Consider the following 19,350-nt stretch of genomic DNA (forward strand, 5'->3'; position numbering starts at 1 on the left):
GAGGATATAGAGGACGTGGAACAGGAAGAGGGAGACAAGGATCATTTGACAAATCCATTGTTGAGTGCAATAATTGTCATTAGTTAGGGCATTTTCAATATATATGAATGCCCTCAAAAGGAGAAGAACACCAAGACAAATTTCATTGAGACTGAAGAAGAAATGCTGTTGATGTCTTATGTGGATGTAAAAAAATATCATTTAAATAGCTTATGGTATCTTGATTTTGGCTGTAGTAACTATATAAATAGAGATAAGGAGCTATTTTTAACTCTTGATGAAACATTCAGAGAACGAGTAAAACTGGGGTCAATTTCAGTTTATGTGTCACAGGAAAATGAGACATCAAGATTGAAGTGAATGGAGCTGTACTATGTATCTTTAATGTGTTCTATGCACCAGAGTTGAAGAGCAATCTCATTAGCCTTGGTCAACTGCAAGAAAAAGGATTGGTTATTCTCATGCAAAAGAACACATGTCAGATTCATCATCCTGAGAAGGGTTTAATCATACAAGTTGAGATGGCATCGAATCGTATGTTTCCACTGCAAGCACAACTCTCATGTGACAATAAAAAAAGTCTCAAATCAACCACTCAAGATGGTAGCTGGCTGTGGCACTACAGGTATGGACATCTGAATTTCGGTGGTTTAAAAACTTTGCAACAGAAGCACATGGTGATTGGACTACCTCAGCTACAAACTCCCTCAAAGGTTTGTGAAGAATGTATGATTGCAAAAGCAACATCGTGAAACATTTCCTCAGAAGAGCACTTGGAGGGCCTCACATGTACTTCAACTGGTTCACTCGAACATTTGTGGACCTATTAATCCCATCTCCAACAACGGCAAAAGATATTTCATAACATTTACTGATGATTTTAGCGGAAAGACTTGGGTGTATTTCTTATCTGAGAAGTTTGAAACTATAAGTATTTTAAAGAAATTTAAAGCTGTTGTTGAGAAAAAACTAAGGTGTTTATCAAAGCATTTCACACTGATCGTGGAGGAGAGTTCACTTCACAGGAATTCACCAATTTTTGTGAAAGAAATGACATACATAGATAGTTAACTACAACTTATACACCTCAGCAAAATGGTGTTTTAGAAAGGAAAAATCGCACCATTATGAATATGGTACGTTGCATGCTTGCAAGAATGAAGGTGCCAAAGACATTTTAGCCTGAAGCTGTAAATTGGAGTGTTCACTTTCTAAAGAGATGTCCAACGTTTTCTGTGAAGGATGTTACTCCAGAAGAAGCTTGGAGTACGTGGGAACAAACCAGGAGTTGCACACTTCAAAGTGTTTGGATGTTTAGCATATGCTCATGTGAATGACAATCTCAGGAGTAAACTTCATGATAAGAGCGTACAATGTGTTATGCTCGGAATCAGTGATGAGTCCAAGGCTTACAGATTGTATAATCCAATTACCAAAAAGATCATAATCAGTCGAGACGTGGTCTTTGATGAAGAGAAATGTTGGGTTTGGGCAGATGAAGGACAAAAAGAGATTGATGTGGATCCTAAAGCTCTTGAGGAAAACTTAGCTGAAGGTACCATCTTAGCTAGAAGCCTCAGAAAATGAATCAGCTGAAGACAACTCAAACGAGCATAGAACCAAAGAGCCAAGATTAAGGAGAACTCCTGGATGGTTGACAGATTATGTGAGTGGAGATGAGTTATCTGATGATGAAAATACTACTCAATTAGCCTTGTTCGCTACTGCTCAACTAGCCTTGTTATCTGATGATGAAGATACTGCTCAACTAGCCTTGTTCGCTACTGCACAACTAGCCTTATTCATTGACAGTAATCCAATCACCTTTAGTGATGTTGTGAGAAGCTTAAAATGGAGGAAGGCCATGGACTCATAAATCGAAGTAATTAAGAAAAACAAACTTGAGAACTTACTAAATTACCAGTAAGAGAAAAGACCATTGGTGTTAAGTGGATATACAAGACAAAACTCAAAGAAAAAGGATGAAGATAAGACCATTAGTTGATGAAGATACTGCTCAACTAGCCTTGTTCGCTACTGCACAACTAGCCTTATTCGTTGACAATAATCCAATCATCTTTAGTGATGTTGTGAGAAGCTTAAAATGGAGGAAGGCCATGGACTCATAAATCGAAGTAATTAAGAAGAACAAACTTGAGAACTTACTAAATTACCAGTAAGAGAAAAGACCATTGGTGTTAAGTGGATATATAAGACAAAACTCAAAGAAAAGGGAGAGATAGACAAGTACAAAGCTAGATTAGTGGCTAAAGGCTACACACAAAAGTATGAAGTAGACTATGAAGAAGTTTTTGCACCTGTAGCCAGACATGATACAATTTGGTTGGTGATATCATTGGTAGCTCAGAACAACTGGTCCATCTACCAACTCGATGTGAAATCAACTTTCTTGCATGGATAACTGACAGAGCATGTTTTTGTAGATCAACATCTAGGCTATGCACAGAAGGGAGAAGAGCAGAAGGTTTACAGATTAAAGAGGGCTTTATATGGACTGAAACAAGCCCCTAGAGCTTGGTACAGTCGTATAGAATCTTACTTCTCAAAAGTGGGTTTCACGAAGTGTCCATATTAACATACTTTGTCTTTATGTGGATGACCTTATATATACTGGAAATGATGAGGAAATGTTTGATGAATTTGAGAAGTCCATGATGGATGAGTTTGAGATGACAGATCTAGGGAAAATACATTATTTCCTAGGTATTGAAGTTAAGAAAACAACTAGTGGGATTTTTATTGGGCAAAAGAAGTATGCTCAGGAAGTGCTTGAAAGATTCCAAATGAGCAACTGTAATTCGGTTCAAAATCCGATGGTACCAGGAACAATGCTCACTAAAGATGTTGATGGCATTAATGTTGATGGCATTAAAGTTGATAGCACTCTCTTCAAACAGATTGTAGGTAGCTTAATGTACTTAACAGCCACACAACCTGATCTAATGCTTGTAGTGAGCTTCATTAGCAGATTTATGGAGTCACCTACAGAGCTACACTTCCAAGCAGCAAAAAGAGTTTTGCGTTATCTAAAGGGAACTATCGATTTTGGATTGTTCTATAAAAGAAAATCATAAGCAAATTTGGTGGGATTTAGTGATAGTGACTATGGTGGTGACTTGAAGGATCAAAAAAGTACTTCAGAAAGATAAAACACTTGTTGACTTAACATTTATATCAAGGGTGTTTTAGTCTTATCAAATGAAAAAAGGGTTAGAAAAGTAAGAATTCTTCCACCTAGGCTAAACAAGTAAGAGGAGCATCAAAAGATGTGATTTATTGTAATTTCCCCACTTCCTGTCACTACACACCCACTCTTTAAATTTTTGAAATTACAAATTTTATCCAATATGAAAATGACAAAAAGAAAAAAAAAACAACAGATCCCTTCCTGATCATCCCAACCCTTCCAGCCAACCATTGCCATTATCACCGGCAGTGACCTCTAACACTCTCTTCCCCTCTCTTCCTCCCCCTTCCTTCTTCGCACCATCTCTCTCTCTCTCTCTCTCTCTCTCTCTCTCATGTCCCTCTTTGTCCAATTAGTTGCAGAGGTCGGTTACCTTGCCGGCCTCCAAATCGAAGGTCCTCGACCTGTACAACAGAATAGACATATAGGGATAAAGGAGAGAAAAGAGAGAAAGAGACAAAGGGAAGAAGAGAGGGAGAGAGAGAGAGAGAAGAGAACGGGTGGGTTGAACTGCTAGCGACCTTGCCGGCGGCGGGGGTGGCCGAGGGTGGGGTGTTTATGTTGGGTTTTGTTGTGTAATGGGAGTATTTCAAAAATTTTAGAGGTGTGAATTGAGAAATTAATAAAATTAACTAGAAAAAATGGTGTAAGGTGAGAAGAGTGTGTAATGAGAGAAATAAGGGTGTACATATATAGTGTATATATAATGAGACAAATTCCTAAAGATTTAATCAACAAAGCTGCAAAATTTAACTTCAAAATTATCTAAAGTGTATAAAAATCACATACTAGGAGAGAAAAAGAGAGACATGATTTAGTCAACAAATACAAAGAAATAGAGCAAGGAAGCAAGGAAAGATAAAGTTTCATATCTACACTGTGTTTGCATGATGAGGGAGTAAAAGACGAGACTGGGATAATAGATCTACCTGGTGCGTCTGGAAAGATGATATCTAATGTTTCATTGAAGAACAGTGTTGAGGGCAGGAAGATAGAGCTCAAAGAGTTCATGTAATTTTCTGTTATGTATCACTTATTTCTTATATACACTAGGAAAATCATTGAACTCAATTTCTATCCCTTGTTCTCCAAAAACTGTTTTCTTCATATGGAAACCAAATGCATTGTACCCATGCTTTTCGTTTTGCAAACCAAAAAACCTAGTCCTAAGACTAAAGTGCAAGGTATAATGATAAAAGTATTGTTCATCCACTGTTGTGTTATACCATATACTGTAATGTTTGTGGCTTTGTGTTTTGTGCGACCTTTTACTTTAGTAAGATTTGATCTACTTATTTTATATCTAGTTCAATTTTAATCTACGATATTTTTTAAGTTCTGTTTTGATCTACTAATTGTTTCATTTGTTAAATAAATGTCCAGATTTGTAATTTTAAATCATTTGGTTGTGTTTTCTTCAATTATAATTGAAGTATAAGTTATATTTCATCATTTCTTAGTTATGAAAACAAATTTGGAGTATTAGAATCTAAGAGAATTGAGATTGGGTGAAGTTTGAAAAATTGACAGTTTTGGATACCCTACTATGAGGTCAATTATCTTGAGTTTTACAACTTCAATTTGAATGTTCTTTATATGGTTGTAAAGAAGAAATACATAGCTTTAAAATAAGTATATATTTGCTGAATTTGAGTGAGATTTAATAGGGTAAAAGACAGACCAAATTTGAAAAAATAAATCTGAATCTTTATTGAACAAGTGAAACAATTAGTAGACCAAAACATAATTTAAAAAAAATTGTGGACCAAAATTAAATTAAGTATAAAATAACTAGACTAAATCTGTAATTTTCTTTTGTGTTATATCTTACTATTTGAACAATTCATGAAAAAGTAGTCATTGGCAGTTTCTTCAATTTGAATCATGCAAATATGAACAAAAGAAGTGGAAAAAACTGCCAACACATTCATATATTTGATGTACACTACAACCAAAAAAAAACTGCGAAACAAAATTAAATATTTGCAGTACACGTTTTCTTATTATGCCCTCCAACCGCACCACATCGACCACATGTGTAGGCCCTAGAAACTTCACCAACTTTCATCTTTTTAGACACTGATCTACCTGGAGGCGTCGTAGTAAGTGGAGGTAGGATAACCTTATCTTTTGGACCCACATGCATAGCATTCTCAAAGTCAGGTATGGGAGAAACAAGAGTTGCATACGAATTTCTAAAGTAGCTTGACTTGAAGTAATCATCAATATATTCATTAATGCAACCAGAATCTTTTTGAATAGCAGCAAGCGTGTGAACACACGGAAAACCTTTTGTTTGCCAATCGTGGCAAGAGCAAAAACCGATTGTCCAAATCAACCATAACAGAATAATCAGCAGAAACCTCAAAAACCGATTGTCCAATGCTGAGCAACCATTTCTTTCAAGGTTTTCTCCATTTCAGGACATAAAACAGAACACCATTGCTCCGCTTCATGACTCCTTTCAGCCATCATTACCATGAGTTTAATCCTAATGCCATCAACCATTTGACAGATTGGAAATGCATATAGCTAAAAAATCCAAGAATGAAATGATTCAGAAACATTGTTACACATTGCACCGTACCGATTGCCCTTAAAATATACATTTGCCCAATTCTCTTTAGGCTGATCTTCTAGAAAAGTCTTCACCAGAGCACCACCCTCATCTCCTAAAGCTCTTATATGAAACTCAAAAGCAGCTTCAGTTTGAGCATAAGCGCATTTCATAAAAAGATCAACAATTCGATCCTGGAAAAATTTACCACTGGTAACAGGATATTTAGACAAAAGGATCTGTTTCAAATGGTTCAACCAAAATGCATGATGGGATGCTGGAAATATTTTTGAAACAGCTTTAACCAGACCTTTGTTATGATTAGATACAAATGTAATTGTCCTACCTTGTGGAGTCAGAACTTAAGCTAAATTTTCAAAGAACCAGCTCCAATTTTCCTCATTTTCCGAGTCCAAGATAGAAAAAGCAAGGGGGAAAAATCCTAAAACCCAATGACATAAGAATAAAATAGATCAGTAACACGGTATTTCAAAAATATATCGTGTAACTTACTATAAAAAATCACAATATACAAACCTATAGATGTAACTGTTTGATAACTAAATATTAAAGTGCCTGTTTCTATAATCAAAAGACACATACAGTAATTCATCAACCATCACAGTAATAAGAAACTACTAAAAGTATACCTTGGTTTCCATCCTTCCCAGTAGCACCAATTAACTGCCCTTTATATTTACTTTTCAGAATAGTAGCATCTATGAACAACATTGGTCTGCACCACCGAAATCCCTCAATGCAAGCACCATAGCAAACAAACAATCTTCGAAAGCGATTAGTCTCTGGATCAGACTCCAAAACACAATGAGATCGACCCCGGATTGGTTGACATTGAAGCATCACTATACCAAACTAATTGACTATAAGACAAGGATTCATCCCCATGAACCTTGGTCTTAGCCAATTCTTTCCCGTACCATGCCTTTTGGTAAGAGATATCAAGACCATAGTTCTCCTTAAAATCCTTGACAATATCTACTGGTTTAATCGATGGTTTTTCACGGATTTTATCCAAAAGAACAGAAGATACAACCCTTGATCTCATCATCTTACTTTTTCCTTATGCGACACAATTGTGCACGTGTAAATATCATCCAAAATTGTTATGTAAACAAAACCATTCACTCGACACATCGAAGCACATACGCGCCAATTGCATCCATCTGAAATCTTTTTAAAACATTCAGCAATAACACGTTCCTTATCATTCTTTACATAAACAAAACGGAATCCCATCTTAATGGCATACTTACACAACTTGTTACGAAATTCACTTATACCCCTCTCAAACTTCTGACCGACATGATTAATATATTCCTTCCAACCCTGAGGCAAATATGTATTGCCTCCCTGCAATCTGGAGTTCCCTAAATGTTCATTATTGTCAATGGCACTGCTACTTTCCAATGTGCATGAAAGAGGCGCTGTATGATTAGATGCTACATGATGAGAATCTTCATGATTTTGTCCATCGTCCTCTTTATTTGAACTCACAAGACCCTTCACCGATATATCAACAAAATTCATCTTCATCATTGATGAGCAAATTAGCATCATATGCACATCCAGATCCGTTTGCAGCATACAGTGAGAGTGCTCAGGAAGAGAATATGACAGTTTAAAGCTCCCTACTTTCAGTTCCTTAAACCTTAAACATATCTCATTAGAAATATCTTCATATTTACTATGTTCAAACAATGCAATGATGACAGTTACTGCACGATAACTACACCTTGCTATTTTAGCGCTCTCCATTTGTCTACATCTAAAAATGAGCAAAGCAAATGAACAGTAAATAAGTCAGCAACTAGAATTATAAGTGTACGAGAATTAGAATAAAGATGTAACACATATTGTAACTGACATACAGTAGATATCAAATTCCTGAACAAAATTAGATGTAAAACTACATTAACAAATTATATTACAAATACAAACAATACAAAACCAAATGCAACAAGGGTGGCTGTCTCACACTTACAGTTTTTCAAAGCACTAGAATGCAACAATCATCCGATCTACTTCAAAACACAACTTATACAGACACTGGAACACAATCATGCAACGACAACAATAACAAATAACCATAAGTACAAATACACAACAAGATACAAGAAAAGAAAACAAAATAAACAACTAAATATAAACCCAGAAATATAAACTCCCACAGTTTATAGCTATTGAACTTAACAAACAAAAAAATGAAGAACAAATTTAAAACCGAACAAAAACAAAATTCTAAATACCTTGTCAATGATTGATCAACTACTGACTCCAAAATAAATGAAAGCTAGCTTCAAAACCAAGACAAGTAATAGAAGAAAAGAAAACCCTTAATCCAAAATCTCAGTAAGCTCAATCCGATTAAAATCAAAATGATAAATTGAAATCAAAATCTCATATGAAGGAATCGACCTGAAATCTCTATTAATTCAACCAAAGATGAACGACATTTATCTCACCATCTGTGCTTCCAAAATAACAAACTTGCTGGTATATTAAGGGTAATTCGGGTATTTCATATTAAAAAAAGTCAACAACCACAAACTCCAATGTTGACCAACACAAACGAGTGACTTAATTTATTAAATTGCTGAAGCATGGGACCACATCATATGAAAAAAAATATACTAGTGTTTTTCTTTTCAAAACAAAAGCAACTTGCGCTGGAGGACCGCATCTAATTTTCTAATAATTAAAAGGTTATTATGTGCATTACCACAATACAAGCTTGTGATTCCATGTACAGCTCTCTAGAAGTAGAGTAATGGATTCTAGTTTTGCATCATGCAAGAAAGAGAATAATTGAAAACAAATCAACAATTCATCCAAAAATGTTTATCTTTGGGGGCAAATCAATGGATGAAATGGAGATTAGGGCTTGAGGGCTTAAGGTGATTTTTTTGGGTAAGAGAACAATTCATCGTCTAAATCTCTGTGAGACAAAAATGATTTGTTTATCGTAATACAATAATGCTAGTTGTCCCATATTTTTATTCCCACATTTGTATCTCACTTGATGTGTCATTCATTTACTGGAAGGGTATTTCCTTTTTCTTTTTAAGTTTTATTTTTTAATTTTTAATGTTCAATGTATGAATGCCATGTAAGATGGTATGAAATTGTGATATAAAAATATGATAGTGTAGCATTACTGATCGTAATATGTAATATTTTTACTGTAGCATTGACTTAGTCTCTTAGTGGGCAAAATATGTTGAATTGGAGTGGACTACTAGGTTTTGGTTGGGGTGGACTACATTTAGATATAGTTAGAACTTTTTCTTTTGTCTACAAAAGCTACCTGGGCTACAGTCTATGGTAGCCTTGTATGTGGCTATGCACTTGCTGATAGAATTCAAAGCTGAATATCGAAAGTTTTGCATTAATTATTAGAATCTTGTCAAACTTAAATCTTTTCGTTTTTGGTAAATTCCAGATTCTTTTGACTTTCTTCCTCTTTCATAATTTTTTTTTAATGGTAATCCAAGTTCAACAAGGAATCACATTTTTTGGTCATGGTGAAGGAGCGAACTCTTGACCTATTTTAATCCTAATACATTTTTTGGTCACTAAATATATTTTAATCCTAATAAATTTTTATACTAGCAAATAATAAGAGTTTTCTCTTAATTTCATTCCTATACCACTGATATTCTCCATAAATCGACGAATTTATAGAACCCCTTTACTCTTGGTATTGTCTATTGCCAATCAACAAATCCTAAGGGAAGGTTGCTTTAAGTTGCACTAAAATTATTGCATAAGATTTTCAAGAGGCAAATTGAGTGTCAGCTGTTTGTAGGGTGATTTGGTTGGAAAGGAATTTAAAATTTTTGAAGCAAACTGTGGGGAGAAGGTAGATTTCCTGTGAGGTAAGTGACCTTTTAGACTTCATGGTGGGCAACAGTTGCTAATGAGTTTAGATATATACATTGCATTTTCTTTTGATTTATGTCGATTGGAAAGCTGTTGTTTCTTAACTTTTTTGTACTTGTGTATAACGTATTTTCTGTATTAGTTTTGAGTAGCTAGCCAGTTGGAAATTTTTATTGTATCTTCGGCAGATTTTTTTTTCACTTCATTTTTTTTTTTAAAGTTGTTCTAATTCTTCGTTTCCACTGCTGTACTTCTCCTTTCAAAAGAAAAAGGAATAATGCTTAAAGTAAGAACAAGTACCTATTTTATATTTTGGGAGATTCATCACCAAACAAATCCAAATAACTAGAAAGGCCAACAAAGTGGAGTTACCAAATATTTTATTCAACTATAAATGCAAAATCAGCTTCAATTTTGCACTAAAAACGAAATGAATCAACACAACCATCCAATAATGAATCCAAAATAATTTACAACACAAACTCCTGTAAACTCTACAATGAAAAAGATACAAGAACCATGGAAATCTGTAGAACACAATGTATATATTGGTGCACATGCATGTTTGATAAAATTAAACAAAAAAGATAAAAGCTTATAAGGATGATGCTTATATTAAGTAACAAATCTTGAAAATGTAAGAACGAAATCAATTAACAGCTTAAGAAGAATGAAAAAAATTCAATAAATAGTAGAGGGAAACGAAATTACCCCAACTCCATGGTCGGCTACATATTTGCAAAACCTGCGCGCGAGAGAGGAGATTAGCAGAAGGTAACCGATTGTCAATGTCAAGTCTAGTGTACTCTTTGTGGGTAGGGGTGGGCGCGGTGCGGTTCGGCCCGGTTCACCCTCGAAACCGTGCGCCCGCGCCGGACGTTCCTATACGGTGCGGTTCGGTGCTAAAAACCGGAAAGGGAGTAGAAAAACCAAACCAAACCAAACCAAACCAAACCATTCAAAGTGCGGTGCAGTTCGGTTTGGTTCTCCACTACGGTTCTGAGTTTAATGAGTTATTATTCATATTGGCATTTTTGGGGAGATTGAGATTTCGTTTGGGGTTTGAGCAAATTTGGGTTATAAGTTATAACTATATATAAGATTATATATAACTATTATAGAGTAATGAGTATAGTATATACTAGTATACTACTATAATTATATATTACTTATATAGTTATATATAACTATTGTAGTATGTATACAACTATATACTAAGTTACTAACTATATAGTTATATATAACTAACTATACTAAGTTTATATATAACTCTATAAGCATAAAACATTATTATATAGACTATAGACTATAGAGTATATAGAAATAGAATATACTAATTTTATTATATAAGATATAACTAAAATTATATACGAAAACATTATTATATATATAATATTAAACTCATAGGGTTATATAAAATATATTTTAGGGTCAAAAATAAAAATGTATAAAATGTGTATAAAAATGTATAAAATGTGTACAAAAATGTATAAAATGTGCATAAAAATATATAATTATATTTTTAAAAAATTACATGGTTTAGTTCGGGTAAAATGAGCATGAAACCTGAACTGGAACCATCCATATACGGTTTGGTTCGATTTTCTCTTACAGTGTTGACTTTTTGGTCAACTCGATGTTTTTCAATTTTTTTACGGTTGGTTTGGTTCGGTGCGCTGGTTATTATACCCACCCCTATTTGTGGGAGCTTTTTCTGGGCCTGTGGGGTAAATGGGCCGGGTTGGACAGGTATGGATGATGGAAACAAAAGCCCAGCCCAACTGCTACTATCTTTGGACGACAACCCATGAGTGATCTTTGACACCCAGCACGGCAGTACCTAATTTTTTTGTCTGATGTTTCCAACTTTACCCCTATAATTTATTTCATTTTTAAAAAATTACATTACAATTTTGTGAAATTAAGAAAAGTGAGCAAAACAAAAAAATCTGAAAAACACCCCGGGGGAGGGGTTTTGGGGGAGGAGGAGTCAGCCACAGACAGCCGGCCACATAAGTGGGGTGTATGGGAGGTAGAAGGGTTTTTTTTTTGTTTCAATTTTCATAAAATAATATTTTGAATTACTTTAAAATTTAATAAATTATAGGAGTATGGGTGGAAACTACTAGACAAGTTTTGAGACAATTTTGAGGCCTTTGGATCTAGTCATTTCCAATGATTAGGAGTAAGTGTGAGATGGTTGTTTTACTTCCAAAAAACGGAAATAACTTCTGACTAACCTAGGGTTTTTCTTAAGGCCAAATGAAAGGCCCCTCAGCACAAAATGGAACAATCTGTTTGTTCAGATATAAATTTCCCTACAACAGGAATATAACTGATTTGGTATCTTAATCCAATAACATAATGACACCTATACTTTTATACTTCATCACATAACAATTTCTCCAATTTCAAAATAGAATCTATCAACCTCTATCCCTGTTAAATGTAAGTTTTTCTCATTCAGTAAACATGCAACCAATACAGCAAAATAGAGCAAAGAAAGTGAGGAAAAATACTGTTATGTATGTGGCTCTGTGTTGACCATTCACTTTGGTAATTGTGTTATATCTTACTAATTGAATAACAACTCATAAAGAATTAATCGTGTGACAATCTCTTCAATATGAATCATATATGAACACAAGAAGATGAAAAAGGTACAAAAACAAATTATAATTTTGATTTATACAATTACACTACAACAAAAAGTGCAAAACAAAATCAAATATTCGCTCTACACGTTTTCTTATTATGCCCTCCAACCGCACCACATCGACCACATGTATAGGGCCTCGAAGATTCACAAACAGATTTAATCGTTTTAGTCACTGGTCTACCTAGAGGCTTCCTAGTAAGTGGAGGTAGGGTAACAATCTCTTTTGGACCCTCACGCATCGCATTCTTAATGTCAGGTATGGGAGAAATAAGAGTCGCATATGAACTTCTAAAGTAGCTTGACTTGAAATAATCATCAATATATTCATTGATACTACCCGAATCTTTTTGAATAGCAACAAGTGCATGAGCACATGGAAAACCTTTTATTTGCCACTCGTGACAAGAGCAAAAGTGATTGTCCAAATCAACCATAACAGATTTTTCAGCATCAACTTCAAAAACACAAGCGCTGGAACGGCTAACATTCCAATTCTGACCAACCATTTCTTTCAAGGTTTTCTCTATTTCGGGACATAAAATAGAACACCATTGCTCTGCTTCACGACTCCTTTCAGCCATCATTACCATGAGTTTAATCCTGATGCCATCAATCATTTGACAGATAGGCAATGCATATAGCTCCAAAATCCAAGAATGAAATGACTCAGAAACCTTGTTAAACATTTCACCATATCGATTGCCCTTAAAATAGGCATTTGACCAATTCTCTTTCGGAAGATCTTCTAGAAAAGTCTTAGCCGGAGCACCGCCCTCATCTTCTAAAGCTCTTATATTAAACTCAAAAGCAGCTTCCGTCGGAGCATAAGCGCATTTCATAAAAAGATCAACAATTCGATCCCGGAAAAATTTACCATTGTTAACAGGATATTTAGATAAAAGGATCTGTTTCAAATGGTTCAAACAAAATGCATGATGGGATGCTGGAAATATGTTTGAAACAGCTTCAATCAGACCTTTGTTGTGATTAGATACGAATGTAATCGTCCTACCTTGTGGAGTCAAAACTTTACCTAAATTTTCAAAGAACCAGCTCCAATTTTCCTCATTTTCCGAGTCCAAGATAGCAAAAGCAAGGGGAAAAAATCCTAAAAACCAATAATATAAGAATAAAATAGATCAGTAACACGGTATTTCAAAGATATATACATGTGACTTAGAATAAAAATAAAAAAAACCACAACATACACAACTTATAGATATAGATGTAACTGTTTGATAACCATACTAAAGTGCCTCTTTCTATTCTCAAAAGACATATACAGTAACTAATCAACCATCACAGTAATAAAAAATAACTACAATTATACCTTGGTTTCCATCCTTCCCAGTAGCACCAACTAACTGCCCCTTATACTTACTTTTCAGAAATGTGGCATCTATGAACAATAAAGGTCTGCACCACCGAAATCCCTCAACGCAAGCACCATAGGAAACAAACAATCTTCGAAAGCGAGTAGTCTCTGGATCACACTCCCAAACACAATGCGACCCCGGATTGGTTGACATTAAAGCATCAGTATACCAATCTAATTGACTATAAGACAAGGATTCATCACCGTGAACCTTGCTCTTGGCCAATTCTTTACCATACCGTGCCTTTTGGTAAGAGATATCAAGACCATAGTTCTGCTTAAAATCCTTGACAATATCTATTGGTTTAATGGATGGTTTTTCACGGATTTTATCCAACAGAACAGAAGATACAACTGTTGACCTCATCATCTTACTTTTTTGCTCCTGGGTAAAACTTGTGCACGTGTGAACATTATCCAAAGTTCTTATGTAAAAAAAACCATTCGCTCGACATAGAGAAGCATATACACGCCAATTACATCCATCTGAAATCTTCTTAAAACATTCTGCAATAACACGGTCCTTATCATTCTTTGCATAAACAAAACGGAATCCCATCTCAATGGCATACTTACACAACTTGTTACGAAATTCAGTTACACCCCCCTCAAACTTCTGACCAACATGATTAATATATTCCTTCCAACCCTGCAATCTGGAGTTCCCAAAATATTCATTCTTGTCAATGGCACTGCTACTTTCTAATGTGCATGACAAAGGTGTTGTATGATTAGAGACTTCATGATTAGACTCTCCATGATTAGATGCTACATGATGAGAATCTTCATGATTTTGATCATCGTCCTCATTATTTGAACTCACAAGACCCTTCACCAATATATCAACAAAACTACTCTTAAACATTGATAAGCACATTAGCATCATACGAACATCCATATCCGTTTGCAGCAAACAATTAGGGTGCTCAGGAAGAGAATATGTCATCTCAAAGCTCCCTACTTTCAGTTCCTTAAACCTTAAACATATCTGATTACAAATATCTGCATATTTACTATGTTCAAACAATGGAATGACGACAGTTACTGCACGATAACAACACCTTGCTATTTTAGCGTTTTCCACTTGTCTACATGTAAAAATGAACAAAGAAAATAAACAGAACTGTATGAGAATTAGACTAAATATTTTAGCATTTTCCACTTGTCTACATGTAAAAATGAACAAAGAAAATAAACAGTAACTAAGTCAGCAACAATATCGAAAGAATTGCATTAATTATTAGAATCTTGTCAAACTCACATCTTTTCATTTTTGGTGAATTCCGAATTCTTATGGCTTTCTTCCTTTTTGTAATTTTCTTTTATGGTAATTGGAGTTCAATAAGGAATCGTATTTTTTGGTTACATTGGAGGGACCAAACTCTTGACCAATTTTAATCCAAATCTATTTCTCCACCCTCCCAATAAGAAATCATATTGTTTTAACGTGATTGTAACTTTATAATAACAACCTTTATAGCCTAAAGCAGCAGATTTCATACTATTAAATAATATGAGTTTTCTCTTAATTTCATTCCTATTCCGCCGGTATTCTCCATAAATCAAAAATTTACATAAGCCCTTTACTCTTGGTATTGTCTATTGAAAATCAAAAAATCCTAAAGGTAGGTTGGGTGCTTCCAACTTCTTGTGTACCTCTACTTATCAAGGGCTTTTGTGATTATAAAGGAGTACGAAAGGACAAAGTTTGAAGTGTCAGCTGTTTTTAGGGTGATTTGGACGGAAAAGGAATATTAGAATTTTTTAAGGAAAATGTGGGGAGGAGGTAGATTTCTTGTGATATAAGTGCCCTTTTAGACTTCACGGTGGGCATCTTTCTAATGAGTTTAGATATAAACATTGATTTTTTTATTTATTTATGTGGATTGGAAAGCTGTTGTTTCTTAAATATTTTGTGCTTGTGAATTATGTATTTTCTGCATTAGTTTTGGGTAGCTAGATGGTTGTTACAAATTTTTATTGTACCTTTGGTGGACTGTTTTTTCACTGTTGTACTGGTTCACTTGTTTTTTTTTTTTTTTCTCAAGTTGTTCTACTTCTCCCTCTTCACTCTTGTACTTCTCCTTTTAAAGAAAAAGGAATAATTCTTAAAGTAAGAACAATTACCCTATTTTTCTTTTGGTCACCAAAAAAATCCAAATAATTAAAAATGCCAAGAAAGCTTATTTCATACTTAAAAATAAAGGTGGAGTTAGCAATCATTTTATGCAATTATACATGCAAAAGCAGCTTCAATCTTGTAATAATAAAAAAAAAAGGATTTAGGGTCCCTAAACCCTAAAAGAAATTAATCAACACAACTATCCAACAATGAATCCAAAATCCATCATAAACCACTGTACATTCAACACTGAAAACGCTACAGAACCATGAAAATCTGTAGAGCACAATATATATATATATATGCATGCGTGTATATTAGTGCATAGCCATGTTTGATAAAATTAAACAAACGAATAAAGCTTATTAGAATGATGTTTATATTAAACAAACAAATTTTGAAAGCTTAAGAACGAAACCAGTTATTCAGTTAACAGCTCAAGAAGAATGGAATAACTGAAAAATGTTAGAGGGAAACGACATTACCCCAACTCGATGGTCGGTTCCATATTTGCAAAACCTGCGCGCGAGAGAAGGGATTAGCAGAAGGTAAGCGATTGTCAGGTCTAGCCTACTCTTTGTGGGAACTTTTTCTGGGTCTATCGGGTTTGACAGGTAAAGTTGTTGGAAACAAAAGCCCGGCCCAACTGTCACCTTTTTTCCTTTTTGGACAGTAGCCCAACTGCTGCTAAACATTTTTTTTTTTTTTTGGGAAATGGCTACTAGCATTCTTAATTTTACGGTTTTCTTTTCTTTCCCCATTTTTCCAATTTTAGCCTCACTTCTAAAAAAAATAAAAAACAAAAACCAAAACCCGGACTGCTCATCTTTTGCCAAAACCCGAAAAAACAAGTGAAGTTCTCATCTCCTACTGTACAAGATTGAGATGGAGGAGGTCATTTGGATAATCAATCAAAACCCTTACCTCACAAGGTTGAGATGGAAGAGGTCCTTTTGTATCTCTAATTGATTTCTTTCTTTCTTTGTTTTTTTTTTTTTTTTGTAAGAAATTGGTGGACTTTATATCTTATTAGGGTCAGGATCTATGGCCATTTTTTTTATAACACAAATTTAGGATGCAATTTTGAGGCCTTTAAATGCAATCACTTTCAATGGTTGTGAGTTGTGATTAAGTGTGGGAATATGGTTGCTTGATTTGTGTTAGTTAAAAGAGGCCATAGATCCTGACCGAAAAATAAATATTATAATTATATTAAACTGTAAATCATATTAAAATAAATTATTTTATCAAATTACGGTTGATGAAGATTTTAAGTTATATGTAACAAAAAAGAAAAAGATTCTATTGTGTGCTTAAATGTTTTGGCATAACAAATACGTGAACCACACATCATGAAAATGGCCAACAGCATTGGTTTGAAGTTGCGTAGCTAAGTAGGTTGAGGTGGGCTTAAAGTACTCTTTATGGCAGCACCAGAACTCCAACATTTTGCACATTTCTTCTGTCAACTTAAATGCATTTTTTTACACTGAATGCAACATTAGCTCCTAGAAACAGATGTTGTAGCAAAAACACATTTTTCAATAGCATCATGCTCATAGTTTGCTGCCTCATCAATTTAATCTGCCTTTTGATAGCTTAAGCCAGTTTTGGAGTCCTTTTCCATCTACTCTGGAACCTATCTCATAGTATATTTGTAGGAAAACTATCTCTAAACAGGCAACCAATACAATTTAAATCTAGGATTGAGATTCCTCATAAGTTCATAACAAGCGAAAGACTATTTCCAGAGAAGCACATCTAACAAGCTGCCTTTTCCATGATACCAATAGTGAATTTCAGTTCATTTCTTTGCAAACAAAAGAGATTATAACAACTAGTTCTTGGCCTTAAGAGAGTTGTTCTCCTTGATACTTCTTCGGTTATCCAGCTTAACAAAGCGTTTGAGATCTTCGTATGGGAGAGTTTCAATGTTCTTCCGGCTTAATTCACTCAATGCCGGGCGTTTATCAAGTAGATGCCACAGCCAATCAGGGTACTCAGAATCTGGCAAGATTTTAGGATCTGTTCCGTCCTTGAGGATATTGGCTCCAACCACTGTAGTAGACTTGATTTCTTTGTTCAGAAGTGATGCTTTTGGTGCATCACCATGAGCACCACCTTTGGCACCCTTCTTTGCTTTACCGCCCCCAACAGCAAATGTTCGCCGTGGAACTATTCCGACTGCTTCACTGGTATTGATAATGACTCTAAGTGATCTGACATGCCTAATAGCCATAACTTTATACCTACAGTATTGGTTGAAATGATTAAAGGAAGGTGTTTCAACATCAGACGGTAATCAACATATGAGTTTCAAAGGAAGCTAAATACCAATCTAAACCAACTACATTCCAATTTCCTTATAGAACAAAACCAGAAATACTCAATTGCAACTCTGAGAGAGATTTTTCAAAAAGCAAGACCTATTCCTATTGCTTCATAGGAACGGGTCACATGGATACGGATCGAAATTTGAATCCACACACCAGATAATAAAGTCTAATAATAAAAGCATTTAATCATTCTTTTAGAAAAAAAAAAAAAAAAGAAAGCATAAAATAATTTCAAAGCACCCTTCAAGTTGGATTTTTTCAATAACACATACATGATTGTATTCGATCAAACAAATTATCACACACATCAAACTACAAGTTCTCTTTTATTGATATTGAAAAAGGAAAAAAGACTTGCATGTAATATGGGAACCAGTTCACGCTTCAAGCTGACACAGAATCGAAACTCTAAACAAAACAAAAAAAAAAAATCTCAAACATTGTCAGAGAACTGAAACGCCTAAACCCCCACGCAATTTATACAAATTTCCATATCTAATCACAAATAACTCTCTGAAAACAAAACCCAGTTCATGGATTCCCTTCAATCGGACACAGACAAGAGAGTGAGCTGAATCAAACAAAGATAATATAACATACTCTACTAAATAAGTTAACAAAATCTCTAACACAGAGAGAGAGAGAGAGATTTGAACCTTAAAATGAAGAGGGATCGGACGCGATGGAGCTTCTCGTCGACTTGAGTCTGCCTGAAGACCGAGATGAAGAAGAGACTGAGAAATGTTAGGGTTTCCCGGGCCTCGTCCGGAAAAGTAAGTGGATCGGGTTTGATAGACGTAGATATTGGAAACAAAAGCCCAGCCCAATTGGACTTTGGCAGACCCAATAAAGGGATTATATGTACAATTGTTCATCGCCAGGTGGTCTTTGTATACTCCTAACATTTTTTAAGGGTCTGTTAACAATAAGCAATAGAACTACTAATTTAATTACTTACAAGGACAAGTGGACAACTGTTTTTGTTATTCCGTGTCAGGACAAAAGGCAATGTTGAGTGCTTGGCGACTGCATCTGCATCTACAATTTTTTTTTTTTCATCGACATCTACATCTACATCTACATATACAATTAATTACAGCTACACTATATATTTTTAATAAAAAATATTAACTTTAAGTCTTCAACCAATAAATCAATTAAAATACACTTAAACATATTATAAATTTTTTTAA

General features: G+C 34.7%; 2 protein-coding genes and 1 pseudogene across 2 annotated transcripts; all 3 read right to left on the bottom strand.

Moving 5' to 3' along the window:
• Nucleotides 1–5,183: 5,183 nt before the first annotated feature.
• Nucleotides 5,184–7,541, bottom strand: LOC147299004 (uncharacterized; annotated as a pseudogene).
• A 4,785-nt stretch (nucleotides 7,542–12,326) lies between these two features.
• LOC147299005 (uncharacterized) lies at nucleotides 12,327–16,384 on the bottom strand. Its single transcript, XM_086249508.1, has 3 exons — nucleotides 16,307–16,384; nucleotides 13,655–14,787; nucleotides 12,327–13,432 (listed from the first exon to the last, which is right to left on the bottom strand). Exons 1-3 carry the CDS (start codon nucleotides 16,327–16,329, stop codon nucleotides 12,390–12,392), a joined length of 2,199 nt encoding a protein of 732 aa, XP_086105634.1. The 5' UTR covers nucleotides 16,330–16,384; the 3' UTR covers nucleotides 12,327–12,389.
• Nucleotides 16,385–17,511: 1,127 nt separating this feature from the next.
• On the bottom strand, nucleotides 17,512–18,929 carry LOC147299006 (large ribosomal subunit protein mL54-like). Its single transcript, XM_086229391.1, has 2 exons — nucleotides 18,814–18,929; nucleotides 17,512–18,070 (listed from the first exon to the last, which is right to left on the bottom strand). Exon 2 carries the CDS (start codon nucleotides 18,058–18,060, stop codon nucleotides 17,659–17,661), a length of 402 nt encoding a protein of 133 aa, XP_086085517.1. The 5' UTR covers nucleotides 18,061–18,070; nucleotides 18,814–18,929; the 3' UTR covers nucleotides 17,512–17,658.
• Between the last annotated feature and the right edge of the window lie 421 nt (nucleotides 18,930–19,350).

The sequence above is a fragment of the Dryas octopetala genome, chromosome 1 (assembly GCF_963921425.1).
Source record: "Dryas octopetala chromosome 1, drDryOcto1.1, whole genome shotgun sequence".
NCBI classification, from domain to species: domain Eukaryota; kingdom Viridiplantae; phylum Streptophyta; class Magnoliopsida; order Rosales; family Rosaceae; genus Dryas; species Dryas octopetala.

What these genes read in the sequence shown, in the direction of transcription:
- LOC147299005 (XM_086249508.1), bottom strand. Translation starts at nt 16,329, where the DNA reads ATGGAACCGACCATCGAGTTGGG. An exon ending in GAACCGACCATCGAGTTGGG is followed by an intron (nt 14,788 to 16,306) that starts GTAATGTCGTTT and finishes TTTTACATGTAG; the next exon opens with ACAAGTGGAAAACGCTAAAA. An exon ending in TGGGAAGGATGGAAACCAAG is followed by an intron (nt 13,433 to 13,654) that starts GTATAATTGTAG and finishes ATTGGTTTTTAG; the next exon opens with GATTTTTTCCCCTTGCTTTT.
- LOC147299006 (XM_086229391.1), bottom strand. Translation starts at nt 18,060, where the DNA reads ATGGCTATTAGGCATGTCAGATCACTTAGAGTCATTATCAATACCAGT.